General features: G+C 41.2%; 1 protein-coding gene across 1 annotated transcript; it reads right to left on the bottom strand.

Moving 5' to 3' along the window:
* Positions 1-6,949: 6,949 nt before the first annotated feature.
* Positions 6,950-15,280, bottom strand: MCIDAS (multiciliate differentiation and DNA synthesis associated cell cycle protein). Its single transcript, XM_007421349.2, has 7 exons — positions 15,158-15,280; positions 14,575-14,653; positions 14,120-14,205; positions 11,685-11,757; positions 9,189-9,397; positions 8,449-8,559; positions 6,950-7,372 (listed from the first exon to the last, which is right to left on the bottom strand). The coding sequence occupies exons 1-7, from the start codon at positions 15,278-15,280 to the stop codon at positions 6,950-6,952; spliced, it is 1,104 nt and encodes a 367-aa protein (XP_007421411.2).
* Between the last annotated feature and the right edge of the window lie 4,941 nt (positions 15,281-20,221).

The following is a 20,221-nucleotide window of genomic DNA, read 5'->3' as shown; positions in this document are numbered from 1 at the left end:
CCATGTTGTTGTTTGGCTTTGGTTTAGTGGCCACATGAAACCAATCATTGTGTTTTATAACAGAGACAGCTGCAAAGGGGGTATTAAGTAATTAAGATGGCAACTGTGATTGTGTGATTGAAGCCTCACCCCTTTTTATGTGCAACGTATGAAAAAAGTGGCAGGGCTTTGATTACATGGTCATGGCTGTCATTTGACTTTTTTGATCCCACCCCCATGGATGCCCCTGGTTTATAAATGATGGTTTATATATTTGTGAATGCAAGCAAAAGTCACATAAATCTAAACTCTAACCTTGTTAAGAAAAAATACATATACATATCAGAGTTGGTTATGCATATAAAAATACATATCCTATTTGTATTTTTCTGAAAATTAAACAAACGTGAAGATTACTTAAATCTTTGCCCCTTTGACAAACCCCTCCTTATCCTGTGCCCTGTTCCTTCATCCTGCACTCACCTTTGTGAGTGTAGATGTGATCTAAACTCCTAGTACAGATAGTCCTCATTTAGCAACTGCTTCTACAGTGACCGTTCACAGTTACAATGGTGATGAAAAAGTAACTTTGCAACCAATCCTCACATTTATGAGCTTCACAGGTCTGTAAAGCAAAGGAAAGCTGAAGTAAGATCGTAAGCATAGTCGTAGCTTCACTTAGCAACTGCTTCACTTAACAGCTGAGTTGTCAGTCCCAGTTGTGATCACTAAATGAGGACTACCTGTACTTCAAACCACCTAAGGTGAAGTTTTTACCCACAGAGTATGGCATCAGTTGTATCTTCCATAATGGCAAACATTAGGGAAAAAGCAAGGGACCATGATATTGCCACCTTTGCTACGTATCACAACCCCTGCACATTTTTAGCATTTGCTCTCCTATATGTTATTTTGGAAGGTGTCACAAGTTTTAAATGATGAAAGTGGCAATGGAGGGAGGAGAGGGGGCAGAGATGTGGCTTATTGACCTTTAAGTATGTTAAGATACACTAGCTGCCCATGTTTTTAAGGAATGACAGCAATCTTCCCCTGCAGGTTTTCAGGCAGCCCGCAAGGTTGCAGAGAGGAGGAGAAACCAATCAAAATTTCCATTGAGCCCTTTCTCCCAAAGTGAGTGGAACTCAAGTTAAATGTGAATCTGCATCTAGTGCATTTGATGCCTTAGGCCAGTTGAGTTACTGCTCCATCTGGTTACTCTAACCAAAACTGTTTCTCCATTTCAGGAATTAAAGAGTTTGCTGGGTGCATATTGGATGTTTTGCTGCTAATGGATTCATTGTGGTAATAAAACAAGCTGGAACACAACCCCACTAGCGTTCATCTTTTGTGGAAAAAACATAGTGGGGAGGGAGGGAGGGAGGGATGGATGGATTACACCTTCAAAATGTTACAAAGTGGCCCTATATATTTTACAACTTTTTGAAGTTTAGCATGAGCAAACTCAGGGAGGCAGTGAAGGACAGGAAGGCCTGGCGCAATATGGTTCATGGAGTCATGAAGAGTCAGACATGACTTAACGACTGAACAACAACAACAACATATTGACAGGAACACTGGGTTTGTAGAAGAAAAGGTAACTTCCCTGGTATTTCCTGGAATGAACAGGTAAGAACACAACATTGTACAACTACAAGGCCCTCTAAGAAAGCACACAGGAAGGATCCTCTACTTTTCACAAAGCCCAGGATGTTGTAAGCATCAAGGTGTTTAAAAGGGAAAAAAAAAGAGAGAGAGAGATTTCTTGATCAGCTTGTGAAGTTTCAAAAGTAAGTGCCATCACTGTATATGATCTAGCCAATTTTTCTGTGGTTTTTTAATGTGAAAAGTTGCTGGATCAAAAATCTGCTGCCAGAAGTGGATAGTGAAGTGAGGAGAATCCATTCCAGTCTGCTGATCTGTGCCTGAGTGCCTTAACCCCGAGGCCTCTGGCATCATCTGCTACCTGATCTTTTTAACGAGAGATATCAGGGGTTTTGAACCTGGCGCTAGTGGTTTGCCTGTAACTACTGGAGTCCTACTTTATAAATAGGATGGAAAACAGAATGTGGCCCTGAAAATTATCTGTGAAACTGCTTATGAAGTAGCAGATTTTAATTAGCTTAAAAGGACAATGGTGATGATGATGATGATGATGACAAACAATGTAATGCCTCTTCTCTTTTTTTTTAAGTCACCCTCACTGCTCCATTTTCCCTTTATTGCCATTCTACCTAAGATTGGTTCTGGTTTGCTCTATTTCCAAAATGAGTCATCCTGGACATCTTCCCCATGGGGCAAAAGTGATTTGTGGACTAGGAAAAATGTGGTGATGCAGGTATCTGGAAAATGTACTTTCTTGATGCTCTAGCGACTCTTAGGGTAACATGTGTCTCTATATACAGCTGTATTTAACAAAGTATATGTAAGGATCAGTTGTGTCCCTTCTAGTTATTCCCTTCTCCTAGTTGGTGAACTGAATAAATGATTTTAAAAAATTTTCCTGGAAGGTTCCCTTCAGCAATATTGTCAGATAGTTCTTATAACAGATATAATGCATACTTCACTTGAAATCACTTGGGCACACATGAGTAACTCTATCAAAACAAGAACAGACAATTAAAAAGAAAAAAAGGAATACTCCTTTCACAGTGAAGGATTAATGTTAATACTGTTAATCTTTAATAAACTGTGTTGACCTCCATCTCTCTCAAGCCACTAACTCCACAATTTCCTAGATCTAGATCATGATAGACTACATAAATAATTGTCACATATGTTTGCTTGTGCTGATTATTTATTTACCTCAGCAATTTTTAATTTCATGTTTATTTATTTATTTATAAATATTTATGACACATTTAATATGTCAGGTTTAAGTATTTCTAAATGTTTTCCCTAATCTAGTTGTCTTTCAGATTACAACTCCCAGATTTCCCCATCTGTATGGTCAAGGATACAAGGTTGCAGAAGACTGGCATAGACAAATGTAGTGGAATTTTTCTGGCTATGGTTACCAGAATCCAAACTTTTCCCTACATTTAAAGCTATGTTATAATGATAATCTAACTGTAGTTCCATTAGAACCCTGGATGAGATGGTGGCTATTACAGGTAGTTCTCGTTTAGTGACCCCAATTGGGACCAGCAAATCAGTCGTTAAGTGAAGAGGTCATTAAGTGAAACTGCAGCTGTGCTTATGATCTTGCTTTAGCTTTCCTTTGCTTTACGTACCTGCAAATGTCGTAAATGCAAGGATTGGTCACAAACTTACTTTTTCATCACTGTCATAACTGCAAACAGTCGCTGTATGAGGCAGTCACTAAACAAGGACTACCTGTATAGGTAAAATATACAATCTCCAAACCATTTTTCTGAATCTTAATTTTGGCTCTCATCCCATAGATTAAAGCTGTTTTCACACATTACACTAAGCCATTATTGGGTTAACCATAGTTTATTGAGTAAAGAATTGACTGAATTGATGTCACATAAGCCAAAACTATACCAGCCACAACATGCCCTAGTGCAGGGGTGAGCAACATTTGAGAGTTCAGGCTTACAGTTTGTACCTCCGAGAGAGCCATAAGATGCTATCTGGTGATATCACATCATTGAAAGGAGCCAAAATTGGGGGGCCTGTTTTTTTCAGGAGTTTGCACTTGAGGATTGGATCAGGAGGTCTTAAGTCACATCTATTCCAATCCTTAAAAAAAAACAAAAAAAACCCAGTGTTGCTACCATGTGGGAACCCTATATTTCTGGCCCCAAAACAAACCAACAAACAGATTAATGGCCAAAGAAACAAGGAGAATGACAGCTATTTTCTTTTTTGCTAGAGAGGAGATTAAAGAACAGAGCCCATTTTGCTATGATTGAAGGGAGAAAGACACATTGTTAATAACATTACAAATTACTTCATAATATCAACCAATAGACACCCATGTTGTCCTTTTCATAGGAGAATAGATTTGCATAAAGCCATTATCATGCACCAAGATTTCATGGGGGTGTGGGGGAGACAGGAAAATACACGGTGATGTTTCTGTCTGAAGTCTTTTATTTTTTTAAAGTGCTTGCTTTCAGCCTTCATACATACAAGCCATACATCACCTTACTTGCTGTAAGATCAAAACAAGAAGTTATTCTGTTCTTTAATAACTCTTCTTTGCCCTCTTCATTCTACCAAGTATCAATTTAAAAAGCTCTACCCTGTTAATTCTACCATAGTAATTACATTTGTGTAAGGCTTTGAATGTAAATCACCCACCCTATAGCTTTTTGCATAGTGTAATCCAATACTTTGAAGACCCTGGCTATGACACACAGCATCTTCATTTCTAAAAAAAAACAGGGCTGCATTGTCTTTTTCAGGTGAAATGAAACCAGTCTAGCATGTTGAAGACTGAACTCTAAAAAAATAGGTGTGGGCAGACCAAAACTAGCACTTGGTTTAATTCAATTGCAATTAACATTATATTAATTTGATTAAATAGTTAATAGGGAATGCTTCTTTCCTGTGTATTTAATAATTCCCCTACTATCACATTAAAATTTACACTTCTTAGCAACAGGGCTCTGGAAGCAACACTCCAGCCATAGGCTGTATACCTATGTGTTTAAAAAAAATGCACGAGAAGTGGGGGGAAATCCCTGCCAGAGTACTTGGTAGATGAACAATTGCTCTGGCTTGCTCACCTTATTCACTCAAAATGATAAGATAGTGTGATTTGTTTTGTTTTGTTTTAACATATATAGAAATGTAATCAATTCTGGTTTATCCAGCAAACCACTGTTAAATCATCGCTTAAGGTGACATATCTACTTTGTAGCTCTTCATAGCAGCTCAGAGAAGTTAGAGCAGTGTTTCTCAATCTTAACAACTTTAAGATATGTGAACTTCAACTCCCAGAATCCCCCAGCCAGCATGGCTGGCTGGGGAATTCTGGGAGTTGAAGTCCACATATCTTAAAGTTGCTAAGGTTGAGAAACACTGGGTTAGAGAGTTACAGTTGGAAGCAGAGCCATTCAGACACCTTAACGTTTTTAAATTTTTCTCACTAAACAATTGCAAACTGTTTTCTTTTTACTCAGATTAATGGCAAAACCAAAGGAAAGGGAATCTATGGCCTAGTTTATTCAATATGGTGAGCTATAATGTGATTTATTTAGCTTTAGTGATTTATTTAGATGGGGTGAATAAACCCACCCAATTGTGCTGTATTCTGTCAACTCTACCCTAAAAATTCAGAGCTTAGCCCAATTTATAAACCAGACCAAGGAACATTATGCTCCAAAAGAACATTAGCAGACTTTTAATCAAATAAAATGTATTTTATGTACAGATGTAAATGGCTTTGTAACTAGGAATCGTTAAAATTCAACTTTGAGCAAGATCTTACCCTGGAAACATTCTATTCTTCAGCAATATTTTTGTATTAATGGAAATATTCCCTTAAACAGTTGCTATTTAAGCCTATAACACATGATGATGATAATAAATATAGATTGCTTGGGTCCATAAATCTTAGCTTACCTAGTTGAAATTTCTGGTGGAACCTACAACAAAGAAAAACTGCCAAGAATTCTGTTTTCTTTTTTTTCTATTCCTGATGTCACACTTCTTTCACTACCCACTTGAAACTTTCATTTATACTGACCTTCATTGATAATTTCCCTGAGGACCCCTCCCTCCCTAGCCAAACCCACCAAAATCATAACCTTAACCTTTCTAAACAGAGATGTGACTATTTGAAAAAGATCTCTCTATTCTAAGAAAATGTTGGGTCCATTCAAGCACCCTTTGAAGAAAATGGAAGGGTTGTGTAAATCAAATCTTTCTGTAATGTGAGGTTGAAAAATGTGACATGGAATGGTTACCATACAGTGCCTAGAATTATGTGAGGAGTTGTTTCGCTTTGCAAAGCTACCTTGATGCCAATTATCATCAAGGAAGGCATTCAGTCTTGAGGTTGGCTATTTTACTTTGCCCAGCCACTTCCTACATTTATGCTTTTTTTTTTTTTTTGGTGCACACATACATGTGCAGAGAAGACTATCAAAAGCCAGCAAGCAATGACTGCTTTGCTTTGCTGAGCCACAACAAAAGGATTTACGTTTTGGATTAGAAAAGCTACCCAATCATCAAATGACTCAAGGATGCTTCAGTTGAAGACCCCTTTGAGACTTTGCACAGCTAACGCTACAGATTAGTCTTAAACGTATCTCAGTCCATAACCCTAAATATACGCATCCATGCTATGAGCCACTTGTGCAAAATCAGGAGCCTTTCCAGAAAGGAAATCTCTTGCCCTGGCATTGTTAGATGCCTTTGGGGACACAGTCTGCTGAAGCAGTAAGAGGGATAGGCTTCCAGGCATCTGTAAAGTGAGAAGAGCAGAGATGCTCTGGCTGGAAGAAAGGAGAACATGAGATCCAGCTTTAGAAGAAGTTGCTATTCTGAGGTGCTTGAAGAAAAGAACTTGATGATGATCATGTGGGGTGGGGGAAGTAATCCAATGTCATCAAACAAAACTATGCTACAGAAGCCAAGTTAAGACTGACATCACCAATCAGCAATACAAAACCAAGCAACCATTAGTAAATTACATCTAACCAGTTTGGACATTGGCTTATTTAGGCAATTCAAGTATTGAAACCAGACGATAGAATAGCACCACAAATGTTCTTGCAGTGGGAGGTGTCAAAAAAATCAAGATGGTGTTGAAGCCCCACCCCTTTTTAGTGCATAAGATGGGACAGAGTTTCGATCACACCATCAAGGCCACTTTTTTGGCCCTCCCACATGGACAACCCTAACAGGGTTTGGTTTTTCCCCTCAACAAGAACCTCAGTTTAAATATTAAGAACATTTCTTTACTTCAGTTAGCCATACAGAACACACCTCACCACTTTAAATGTGATCATGAGTGGGATTTTGGCAAGTGTAGTTAGCTGATTGCTTCCCTCTTTAATCAGCTGGGGACCCATCTAAACTTATAGCCCCCAGTGGCTGTCCTAACAGTAAATGCATTGCCTTGCGGAAAGGCCAGTGTCCGAATGTTACAGTGCTCTGTGATGGATGTCCTGAAGGACACCCCTTCCTCAAATTCACTGCCACTTAAGTCCAGGGAACTGTGACTGCTGCATGTCTGCAGCCCATGAAAAGCTCCATACATGTGGATGGCTTCATTCTCTCCACGAGGACGCTTCGGGCCTCTGTCATCGTCAATGGACTGCAAGGCTGCACTGCATTTTTCTGATATTTCCCTTAAAATTTCATTCACTTCCATGTCCTCCTCATGCTCAGGAGCTGACATCTCCTCAAGGCTTCTCTTGCCAGGGCCACAGCTGAGGGAAAAGTCAGTGCTGTCTTTGCTCTGAGGGAGCATCAATTTCTGCCAACAGTCAAAAGCACAAATGTAGAAAGACATTAGCTGCACATCATGCTTATTAGCAAAGGTGGAAGACTTGTTAATATCTTACTCTCTTACAGACTACGTTGCTAAAATCCCTCGTATTCTAAAGACAAGGGGAAGACAATTTATTTAGACAAATAGTGATATTTGAAATTTTGTGGGGAATCTCATAAAATGGCTGCCATGGGCGAGGGTTTGCCATTCACAGAATCAACACATCCACACAGAAAACACCCACAATCCATTCTATACCTTCCCTATCCAATTAATCTTGTTTTCTAGGCACAAAGCATAATCACAAATGAAGCAGTGGCCATAACTACCTACCACTTGATTTCTTTAAGAATATCTATGGAGCAAATCAAGATGATGCTGGAGTTTGGTGTGTCTGTGGTAGGCCAGGGCCAGGAAACAGACAGGATTACAGGGCTGATACTTCGTTATTGTAGGGTATAATACATAATCTTGGAAGCCTGCCAGAGTTTCCTATTTATGTATGTATTTATTTATTTAAGATTTATATAGTCACCCATCTCACATATGTGACTCTTTGGCCCATCTTATTCCAAATAGAATCAAGACAGGCTTAGTTTGAGCTCCTTTTGCCTGTTTTCCCTTTACCCAGGACTAAGTTGTTGTCTCTCCTCCCTTAACAGCTCCTGTATGCCTTCCTCAAGAATGCATCCTGTATGCATCCTCTACAGCTGCTTTGTTTTGTAGCATATCAGTTTCTAATTTTTTTAATTGAAAGAGACTAAAAAAAATTAAAGTCAAATGGGGCAGGAAGCTAGGTAGACATAAAAGAAAGTGCACTGGCTTTGGTGCCCTGGGGTACCACATGGCCTACCTCTGAAATGTAACATTACTGTAATACGTCATAGTTAATCTCTGATTTCATGTTTGGAGAATACACCAGGGTTTAACCCTAGAGCCTTTTTAGTGCCTTATATGAAAACAATAAACATTTCACTCATAAAAATAACTTGGCTTTATGGCAGTATGACCACCCAAGTGGTACAGAAATTACCTACCAGGAGAGACATTTCAGCACTTACATCTAGTACAGAAGCAAGATGTTTGGCTTGGCTGGCTAGTTCCTTCAGCTGAATATTTCTCTCCTTCAGAGAAGCGATTTCTTCTTGCTTTTGAGTCAGTGTCTCTTGAAGCTATTGGGAATGAATACGGTCAGGTAAAAATCATGAGCACAGAATGTCCTATCAAATGAAATGTTGCCAATAACTATACTTTCTGATCTAGGAAATTCCTTGATAACCTTCCTTCTTTTCTTTTCTTTCCTTTTATTATTAAATTTATAGCTCATCTTTACCTTTTCTTGTATTCACAGATTGGGATTAAGAGGTTTGCTGTTTTTATTTTTCTTACCAAATTCTTATCAATTTACATCTTGCCTGCTTCCTAGGGCTGAGAGAGAGTGACTGGCCCAAGGAAGATCACCCAGCTGGCTTCATGCCTAAGGCAGGACTAGAACTCACAGTCTCCTGGTTTCTAGCCTGATGCCTTAACCACTATACCAAGTGGCTCTCTTCCTATTAATTACAGTCACCATATCCGGGCTGCAAAAATCTGCACAACCACTAGATAGCAGTAAAGAGATGGGGAAATACTTTGCTTCCATCTAGGAATTGCCTGGATTTTTTTCAATCTGGCTATGATGGCCCTGTTATTAATCTTGATGCAGTGCTCACTATCAATGCAAGGTCTCGCACTGCTGCTTGAATGGCTTGCTGCTAAGTAGACGCCTAGCTTACTTCTCCTAGTCATTCACTTTTCATACCTGATTATTTTCCACAAGTGCATCCCCCAGCGCTTTTTGATTATGATCTGCCAAGTCTTTCCAGTACTGCTCAGTGGACGAGACATTCTTTATGCTCAGTTGTGAGACAGGATCAACTGGTATAGGTTTCTGAAGGCAGGGGCTGAGGGGGCTTCCATTATCCACAGGGAAAGAAAAATCCAATAGAGGACCCATCGGAGGGGATGGATCTGGAGAATAATAAGAATAAAAATATATAGCTGGCCAACTCCATTCATCTTATTGGCATGTGCGCAATTTAGGTAGGGAGCAATTAAGGCTAAATTAAGCACAGAGCAGCTAACTCAGAAATAATGTTGGCTAATCTCAAAAAGCAGCATCAAGTTGCAGACAGTTCTTCTCAGAGGTCTGACCTGTTGTCTTGCAGATGAGCTTTGAAATTAAGCTAAAGGCTACAGGTTATTCAGCTCTGGTATGATTAAACAGCTATCCTATCTGACTTTTTATCATATCTTCTCAGCTTAAATTCCTTCACTCAGAAGGAACTATTACCAGTAGATAGGGGTGTCTGCAGAAGGGATAAAAGAAAGAAAAAGACAACAGCCACAACTATGTGTCCAACCCCCCACCCCTTTTACACGTGCTGGGCATGAGACACACTTAAAAATGACAGGGCTTTGATCACATGGTTGCAGCCACCATCTTTATTATTTTTTACATCCCTGCCATTAGAATTTGATTTTCAGCCACAGTGGAGTCAAGAGCAGTTGGAAGGAGCAATACAGGGGGAATGATTATCCATGCTAAGGGTTCCAGGGGTTTGAAATCCAGCTCCACTAGATGGCATCAGATTGGGAAAGGTTAATTTAAAGCAAGTGTCCCAAAATTTAAAAGGATTTATGCCCATGAAATGCTGTTTAATAAATCATGTGGGCAAGTTCCACTATGCCCAGTACAGCCTACTCTAAGATATGCATGCATAGCTTTAAAGTGGAAGCCAACATTTTTTTTTGTTTTTTATCTGCACTCAGTCGTTACCGACTCTGCAGTGACTGCTCTTGGATGAGTCCTTTGCAGTTTTCAAGGCAAGGTGTTTCGGAAGTGGTTTGCCAGTGCCTCCTTCCTAGAGCAGAGCCCAGCTGGCAAGTGCAGGAGGTGGGGTTTCCGTTGCTTCGCGCCTTTTTTGGGCAAGCGCGGCTTCCGCGCTACCGGCAACTGCTCCCGACTCCTTTTGCAAGGCGCCGCCAGCATTTTTCCTCCCTCCGGAGTGAGAGTACCCATTTATCTACTCACGTAAGTTTTCGAACTGTTGGGTTGACAGGAACTGGGGGAGGAAGCAGGAGCTCACTCTGCTACGCGAAGGCTGGGCCCAAACCGCTGAAGTGTCGACCATTTCTGGCCAGCAACTTTCAGCGTCATTAAGCCTCTGCGCCACCGCATCCCCTTAAGCCAACATTAAGGGAGTTCTAATAGGACTTTGGAAGATCAGCAATATAAATTTAATAGCAATCATACATAGGAGGAATTTGATTGGGACCACAGAAATACAGAAAGGGGGGTGGAAGAGCTGAACACCTTGCTCCATTGATAAAAAAATTACATCTTGCCCCGAAACAGGCAAAACCTACAGGTAGCCGCTCATTCACAGGTCTCTGGTTTCTTTACTTTTAGTCTAATTTTAAACAAAACCTGATGTAATATAAAGTAAGGCTGTAATACTTGGTTAATAAACATTTGGAAGTATTTTACAGTAGTTAATTAAATGCTCCTACATATTTGGGCACAATTTTTTTTTATATATATATAAGGAAGATGAGCTCTAAAAATATCAGTGCAAATGAAGTGTGTATATGGTATTATTTTTCAAAAAGGTGTGGGATGCTCCTTCTCAACCAGGAAAGAAAGCCTCTAAGAGCAGTCTTGACTGCCTGTGCATTATTTTAAGCATATGCTGTTCCGGGTATAATTTATCTGCATTAAAATATATGCACAAGCAATCAGTGAAGCCTGTGATGGCTGTAAATAGCTACCTGGGAGTAAGACACCCACCCTGTGAAACATCCCCCCCCCCCAGGTGAGACATCCTTGATGTCCTTCTGGAAGTCCTGCAAAACTTGGCTATGTTAACAGGCTTGGGGGGTCTCAAGGAACTGGTGATTTAATGAGGTGGCTACATTGTTTGTAATATTTAATGCTCTCTCCTAGCCTCTTAATAATAATATTGTTTTAATTGTGGGATGTTTTTTAATATTGTCATTTTATGATTTTTTATTGTAAGTCACCCAGAGTCACATTTTGTGAGATGGGCGGCCATATAAATATGATAAATAAATAAAAATAAATAAATAAGGCCAATAGAATGCAAGGTGGCTTACATCCAACATATATGGCATAAGTATGCATGGTCAACGGCTGAAATAAACTCTTTAATCGAGTGGCAGGGCAGCCCACTCTAGTAATTCATAGGAACACTTCATTTCCAACAAGAAATGTTAATTAAACTCTCAGAATACTTGCCAGATAAGAAGTTATCCACAGCATCGCGAAACTCCAGGAAATCAAAGTCATCCTCGGGTTGCAAGGAAGGGCTCTGAAACGTATAAAAGAAACGAGGCGGTCAGGGAAACTTTTCCCGGGAATCACCTTCTGACGTTTTCCTCCCACGCGTTATAAACATCTTCACGCGCACCTGCAAACCCACTGGCCACCCTGGGCAGCGAAGGGAACAAGCCTGCATCGCCAAACGGCAGGGGAAAAGAAAGGGCGGCTGATGTTGGTCTGTCACGGCCGTTAAGGGCAAGTGCTATTGAGAGAATCGCTGCGATAGACGGGTTTTCTTTGAAAAAAACAGACGCGAGAAAGTTGAACCCATCGCCCTTGCGGATCTACACGCGTAGGCGCCGCTCCCGCAGGCGATGCTTCTCCCTACGGTGCCATATCGCGATCTAATTGGCTAGGCACGCGAGCCAATCGCGTTCTTCCCAGCTGGGCATTCCTCCCGTGCTGGAGGCAGGCGAAGCCGCGCGAGCTTCCCTTTCCAGTTGCTGTGATTGGCTTACTAGTTTGTGCCCAGCGTGTCACGTGAACATATTTTGGAACTATTGCACAAGGCCTTTGGATTGCATCTTATAAAATAAATAAAATGGAAAATGGGCATACCTGCATACAGGTATCCTGTAGGCCTCTGCACTATAGCATCCTCCCTGCCATTCACACGACCTAATCTGATTAACTCTGGTTGCTGCGAAGGTGCAAAGTAACCACTCGTTAGCAGCCACTCGTTAACCCAAACCCACCCCCCCACGCCCCCACACACCCCCTTCAGGCACCCCCGCTGATCACTATAAATACCCACAACAGGGTCACATCGTCCTGGGCACAGAGAGAACTGCTCCTGTCTGTGCTCCTGCCCTCTGAAGATGCCAGTCACAGGTGCTGGCGAAACGTTAGGAAACAAAACTTCAAGACCACGGCCACACAGCCCGGAAGACCCACACCAGCCATCGTATGCCGGCCGTGAAAGCCTTCGACAATACAGTGCAAAGTAACAATTTCTTCTCAGATATCACTGACCTAAGAATTCCATTTATTCTCATCTAAGGCTGCAATCCAACCCATATGTTACTTTTCCCAGAGAGTAAAGCCTGAGGATTCACTTCCATTAACTTCTGAAAAGCATAAAAATTCATGGCAGAGTGTTTGTAAAGTTCAACAATACAATCCAGTGTGCATCTATTTAAAAGGAAATCCAGTAACAGTGGATGTTAATCTCAGGAAGTCTGTATAGGATTGCAGCCCAGATTAACTGCCATGGTCTCATATACACACTGACCTATGGTTTTTTTAACTGTCATTTATTGACTAATTCATTATTGTCTAGTTTGTTCTTCAAGCTTTAAACCATAGTTGGTTAGTATAATATCTGAAGCCATAAATTATAGTTTTTAAACCATCATGGCTGGGTTCACATAACACACAAAAATCAAAATCAAGCAAACCACATTACGATTTAACCTGTTCTGAATCCACCTAATAAAATGATAGTGTTGAAATGTAATGTCTTCCACTTAGTTTTCTAAAATAATCCCCCCACCCCCAAAGTGTGCATGTTGATCCTTGGGCTGATCCTTTAAATCAGGCACTGCACATCTTTTGTGAGAAAACACCAACAAGCACTGGAAACTTACTACAGTATCCCTTCATTGTATGTACTGAAATCCTTTGCAACTGCACTAAACTGTATGTACTGAAAAATCCTTTGCAACTGCACTAAAGCACCCATTTCTCATTTTTAGAAATTATTATCTGAAATTCCAGTACTTATGTGACATCCTCAACTCACTCAACTCATTCTACTTTCTATTTTTGACAGTTGCCAACTTGTCTGGAAAGAAAGGCTGTTTCATGTATCAGCAGCAAGAATAAGGCTTTTTTAAAAAAAATGTAGTCTCCTTTGAGCCAACTTCAGTTCCTGACAGCTCCCTGGATACCTGCATGTAGCATTCTCAGCAATAATAAGGAAGTGGTTTCCCAGCACCCTCTCCTGGAATGTTTTCGACTTCCCAAGCTCACCTAATTGCTCTGGAATCTCCTAATGGTCTCCCATCCAAATACTATCTAGATGAACCCCATAACTAACCAGATCAAACACTGCTTAGTTTTGAAAACAGCCAAAGTCAGCTACCTGCTGCCACCTAGCCGAGCCCCCAGGATGAGGCACAGGTTTCTAAATAAATCCGTGCTGGTTAATGGGAGGTCTCTTTCCCTGGGGTGAATGAATACATAGCGCCTGAGGGTTTGGCGTTCTGTAAGGCATCGGGGTCACTTCTCTCCCAATGCAGACCGCAACGAGGGGGGTATCCCCACCCTAATGTGGCTAAAATAGCCGGTATAATTGCGTGATTAAAGCCATGGCCGTGTGAAGCGCCGGAGCGCGAGGACTATCGATTTACCTGCTGAACAGCGGCGTCTCTAGAAGCCTCCCGCTGAAAGGTTGAGGCGCAGCTCGCTAAATCTTGCCAGTCGATGGTCGCAAAGGCTATAAGGGGAAACGACAGACCAATCATTGGAAGCCAACTTCAAAGGCTGACAGACGTGGACAAGAGACAGGGGAAAGTGTGCAAGGAAAGCTAGGCTTGCGCTGGGCGAATCGCGTTTTTTTCTTAGTGTCGTGGCAGACGATTAAACTAAAGAAGCGTCTGTCCTCCAGATAATTTATTCCTGAACAATGATCAGCCTCAATAGCTGGGCAAAAAGAGACACAAATGGCGAAAGGGGCAGTTGTGAGGAATATGTTAAGAAAAAGATGACTAGAAGGATCGTCAATGTAAGTGCGTGTCTGTGTGTGCGCGTATAATGCCTGAACATATCTTCATGCTGGAAATGACAGATTTCAAACCGAACTCACCAGCCTCTATTGAGTCCGGAGGTGGGTCGTTATGAATAATTATGGGGCAGCTTCTGGGATGCAGGATCTTCCGTGGCACCTGCCGGCAGACAGTTGCAAACAAAAACGTTAAACTTTTTCAGGCAGCCTCGGCATATTTCTCAGCCTCAGTGAACTCAGGGGCTCTTACTTCTTAGGTTGGGCTGCCTAATCTCTGAGTACGCGAAGCTTTACTTCTGAGTCAAAGCTGGCTTGTATTGCGCAAGGACATCTTTACTCTCTTTTTAAATAGGGAAATATATAATATAATATTATATATATAAAACGGAAGACGCCGGGGCTCGGATTTCTCCCTTTGCCATCTTCTGTCAATATGAGATGACTGGCGGGGGGCATTCAGAGGGCAAGAAACTCTGCACATGCTCAGAGATGCTCGCTTCCTTATCAGTTCCCATCTTCTAGCGGTTGCACGGGGAAATCCTCTCTTTTTCTGGTCCAAAACATGCCCTTGGTTTAACCACTGGGCGACGCTGTCTCCCGCCCGAGAGGGAGCGAGCGAGCAAGACGTTTCTCCGGCTCGCGACGTTGATCTCCAGCAACGCACCTTTCTCTCTACTTTGCTCGGCTTTTTGCCCAGCCTGCCGACCAAATCTTGCACCCTGTTGGGACAGAGGCTGCCACAGGCTTGCCTGCCGCCGCCGCCGGCTCCGCCGTCGCGCTTTTGCATCGCGACCCGCCGCCCAGAACGCGTCGACCGATCGGTTGGCTGGCGCGGTCTGGCAGCGGTTGGGGAGCCTGGCCGCCTCTCTTGGGAAGAGAGAGCCGAGGGGAGGCGGGCCGGCTGCGGATTGAGCGCCAGAGGTGGCGCCTTCGCCTTGGCACCGAGCAGCATGGCAACAGGCGAGCCCAGCCTCGTCTCGCCGTCCCTCCTCTTCCAGTCCTTTCCCCGCTCCGCCCGGAGATTAGGCTCGATCGCCGCTGCTGCGGCTCGGAGCAGACGCGCGAAATTGCGCCCTTTCTCTGCATCTTGGCGCCCCGGCCAACCGACCAGGGCGGCCCCAGTCCTTTGTCTTAACTCACCGGGGCTCGATGAAGGCCCATCCAGATCTAGGCTCTCAAGGAGTCCATGCCCCTGAACATACGCAGAGAGCACTTTTCCGCCCACAGCCCCGTCCTACACGTCTTCCTTTGGAAAGCAGTCTCGAGGACCTGATTAGATCCCCAAGTTAAGTGTTCAGAGTATGAGAGTTTTTAAGGCATGACTGGGCCTCTCTTGGGGATATACAGATATTCCTAAGGGATATCTCATCTCTTGATAAGAATAAATGGCTTCCTCAGCAGAATGAAATAACAGGGATCCTGCCTGCCTTCAGACTGCAAGAATAGCATTTTAAAATGCTTCCCCCCATTTAAAAACAAACTCCCTCTGTATAAAAAAACAAGCATATCTGGCAAAAGGTTGTTTCCGAATTCCTTTTCCCGATGTGCTAGCTTTCTGCTACTTGAAGGTTTTTTCCCTTTAGTTTTCTTTCAACAGGCATATACTGTATGAAAGCGATCCATTTTATCATACCTAGTCTGAGATGTTACAATCACTTTCTCTGTCACAGTTTTCTCTTAGGAATTGTTATAGATGAAGATCCAGAATACATGGGCAAGATTATTAGCAGTTAACTGCACCTGAAATTATTTCATTCCTGCAACAATTCTGTCTGAAATGTAGAGTTATAATGCATTGTTCACAATGCAAATAATTTACTTGATCCTATAGCTAGTTTGATGCTCAAATGATCTTTCCCAAGACTGGCACCCTTCAGCTACCTGGGGAGTTCCTGAACAAATATCCATGTATTAGGACTGGCAGCTAGGAATTCTGCAGTCAGAACTTGTCTAGAGGGCTCCAGACAAGTTAAAAAAGGCTGTCTTGGTTTGAAAAAAAAATATATGCTGAAATATGGTATAACTATTTTAAGTAAAAAAAAAAAAAGTCCATCCTACTTTAGTCTTAAAAATTACTTAGTAAGGGCCAAATTTGTATTATATCACTGAATTGCAAAAATAATAGAGGAATTGCAAACACAAATGTTGGTTCTTAAATTTGGGTGGGGGGGCAGGAAGAAATTGTACAACTATGCAATAAACAGAAGATAGAATGAATGCATATATCTGATTTTATGTTCACAGTATTTATAATTGCTTGTTATTGTTTTGTTGTTTTAAACCCTTTCTTTTCTTGGTGTGTGACACCCAGAGCTTATTTTATATTTGCACACATGGCTACTGGCCTTGGATAAAGCAGTCTCTCTGTATATGTGTATTCTGTCCTTATCACTAATCTCAGATTACCCAGAACAGTTACAGTATAGATGAATGGGGTTATGCCCTTAAAATAAGATTGTTACCCACTCAACATCCTTTTTGTAACTAAATGTAATAAATTTAACATAATAAATTGCACGACCTAAACTTCCTTTGAGACAGAATTCAACATAGTGTGGCCTCCACTCCTGTTGCTCGTTATTTTTAAATAATTATGGAATAGCTCTGATTTTGTGTCCTCCCATTGAAAAGCCAAATATCTCTGAGAATTCTTCCAAAATGTGACAGAATTTACCTCATCTGAATGAGGTTTCACTCCCTCACAAACAACAGGAATGGAATTCTAGGAGGTGCTTCTAAGTCATCTTTATCAAGAGTGTCTATTGCCAGCTTCAGTTGATATACTAGCTGTGTCCTCTCCTGCATAGGGACAGTATAGCCACAGTTGTAAATACACCAGTCAGCTCATGTCTGGATTATTGTAAGGTGCTCTTTCTGGGGCTACCTTGTGCTTGGTCTGGAAGCTGTAGCTGGTCTGATGGCCAGATTGCTGAATGGAGCACCTGGTCATATGGTACATCACTGATGAACAACAGCAGTGGCTGTAATTTAATTATCAAGCCAGGTTTGGTTATATGAGGCCTAAACCAGCTTGTATCAGGATACCTGTCAGATGGCCTTCCGTATTATAGACCTGGTTAACAGCAGAGATCCTATTACCTTACCATACCATGTCCTCTGAGAGTTGCCTGCCAGCAAGCTTTCTCTGTGGTGGTCCCTGTGCTAATGAATGCCCCCCCCCCCCCAAGTTTGCTTGTTGAAAACTCATCCCTTCCCCCAGACCTTCCCAGTATGAATACTGAATTTTTTTTTCATTCCCCCTCTGTGTTTTACTTGATGCTTTATATTGTCTTAAAAGTATTGTTTTATTGTTTCATTTTTACTATAATGCTTTGGCATAGGACAACAGGCAGGACTGCACATTTATAAACTGTTTTATGGACTATCCTGAAAAAGGAAGATGAATTTAACTTAATTGGTTACTAGCAACAGGTTAACACCATATAGTTGAACTTAAAAGGGACAGAACAAAATGCAGTGTGATTTTAAACACCAGCAATCTTAATGGAAAGTAATGCGATGCTTTCTTTTACATGTTCTCTATTACTGTCACTCATATTTTTCCAAAGCATTGTATACTGTGGTGAAAAGAAGAGCAAAGAAATCATTGGGGCATGTCAGCGTACACCAGAAAGAGTATCACAAAAGGAGGGAGCGGTGAATGAAGACACAGAAAGAACTGAATTTCATGCATCTGTTCAAAAGAAAAACCACACCAAATAACAGATGGCTTCTATCTTTTTGTTGAAAGTGGACATCTTTTGTGATAATGACATTTAAAACAAATAGGCTGCTTGTGGCTGAACTCTGGTGTGAATGAGTGAGCCAAAATGCAGGATTCTGACAAAGGAGTTTGACACCACCTTAATTTGACACCTTCTCCAGGTCTGATTTTCTGGAGTCTAAGGAGTGGGAGTGAGATCCTGACCAAATATACATTCTCTTGTAGCTTCATATTACATGAGACACAAGGAGAACCTGTTTTAGCTTTGGTCCTATTGGGACTGGCACAGAGGAAGGCAAGTGTTCTCCTGCTTACCAGCAAACCACATTTAAAGCTTCACCTCTCTGTGCTGTACAGACAAATGAAATTATAAAGGATGCTGTTCCCTCTTTCCCCTCTCCAGGCATTATTATTATTACTACTATTGTTGTTGTTGCTGTTATTGTTATTATTATATTTTTATCTCACCTTTTTTATATATTTTGGTCAACTCGAGGCTAGGTCCAAACCCCAAGCATATATCTTAGTACAACAAAATCATAGAATGCTTGGGAACATAGCTCTATAGCAGCATTTCTAAACTTAGTGTGGGTTATATATTAGATGAGTCACATGTCAGTTCTTTCAATTTCCACTCAGTTAACCCAAAGTTAACTGGTTGGAAATTCTAGGATTTTCTAGCAGTCGGCAGCAACTGAATGACCTTGCCTGGGCTCTGATGCTAAGTTGGATCAGGCCTGATAAGTACTTGCATAGGAAGCCCTTGTGGAATTCTAAGGGTGTAAGCTAAACTGGGAAGTTGAGAAAACATCCCTCAAAACAATGGCAAATCATTTCACTATTATATGTCCATTAAATTTAAGGAGTCACGGTCAACTTAAGGAGACTTTACCTTAGTCCAACACTCCTAGAGGGCATTGAGATTGGATAAGGCTGAACTATAGGCAGAAATCATAGACCTACCAAACCCAATACACTCTCTCTTTCATGATGACCCTGGGCGTCAAACAAGGTGAGGAAGCCTCTTTTGGTGCCTGCCAATATCCTAGTTCCACCTGACTCATAAATAACTCATAATTCATAAATAAGGGGGACTCATAAAGGAACTCTGCAATGTCAGATAAGTATCCTTAGAAAATACGAATAAGTGTCTGCAATCCAAGAGCTTTACTTGGTCATGTGTTCACATGCTATAAACAAGAGGTGAGTTGGGACACAGTAAAGAGCAGCCTTTGCTTTCTCATCAAGAGCAGAACTTTGTGAAAAGGTAGCCTATCCACTGCTGGCAGTCATTCTGTAAGATTGCATATCATATAGTCTCAAAATTCCAAATGTGTCCACGGACCCAAAACATTAGGGTACCCTTGGCAGTGATTCTCCAAAGCACAGAAATCACTTGCTATCTGATTCATGAGAACTCTAGGAAGATGGGGGGGGGGAGGGGAAGAAATCTCAGTTTGCTCAAAATCAGAGATAAAAAATAAGCGAATAGGGAGTAGCCAGCATGCTCTTCAATTGGCTATTTCTCTGCTTGAGAACACTTTCTGATGTTTTACAGCATTTTCTTTCCAAGAGATGGCTCTCTTTCCATAAGTTATAGTTGGATCCTAAGCTGCAATTTCAAACATTACTGATTAAGGAGGACTTACCATATATATAGTAAACAGAAAACGATATAACAAATCACAATTAATAATAGAAGCTTTATTAGATAAACCTTTTTACAATTTGGTTCTCCTTCCTATGGCTTCAAACTGAACTATCATTTCAATAAATAAAGTACCAGGCATAATATACATTGTTTACAACTCTAAGGTATTACTTAAAATGATGTCAGTGCAATATAAGTCTATTGTGCAAAATAGAATCTGAAATTATCTGTAAAATATTAAAGAAGCTGTTCTTTAATTGATTTTATTCTAAATCAACATCACAGCTTCTACTAATAAATATAAATACAGTGTAAAACTTGTCAAAAGAGATTAGTGAGTAAAAATAGAAAGT

The sequence above is a fragment of the Python bivittatus genome, unplaced genomic scaffold (genome assembly GCF_059951505.1).
Source record: "Python bivittatus isolate LINGU-HERP-01145 unplaced genomic scaffold, Pbiv_v1 ctg000570_np1212, whole genome shotgun sequence".
Taxonomy (NCBI): Eukaryota; Metazoa; Chordata; class Lepidosauria; order Squamata; family Pythonidae; genus Python; species Python bivittatus.
This window is presented reverse-complemented; position numbering and strand designations above follow the sequence as displayed.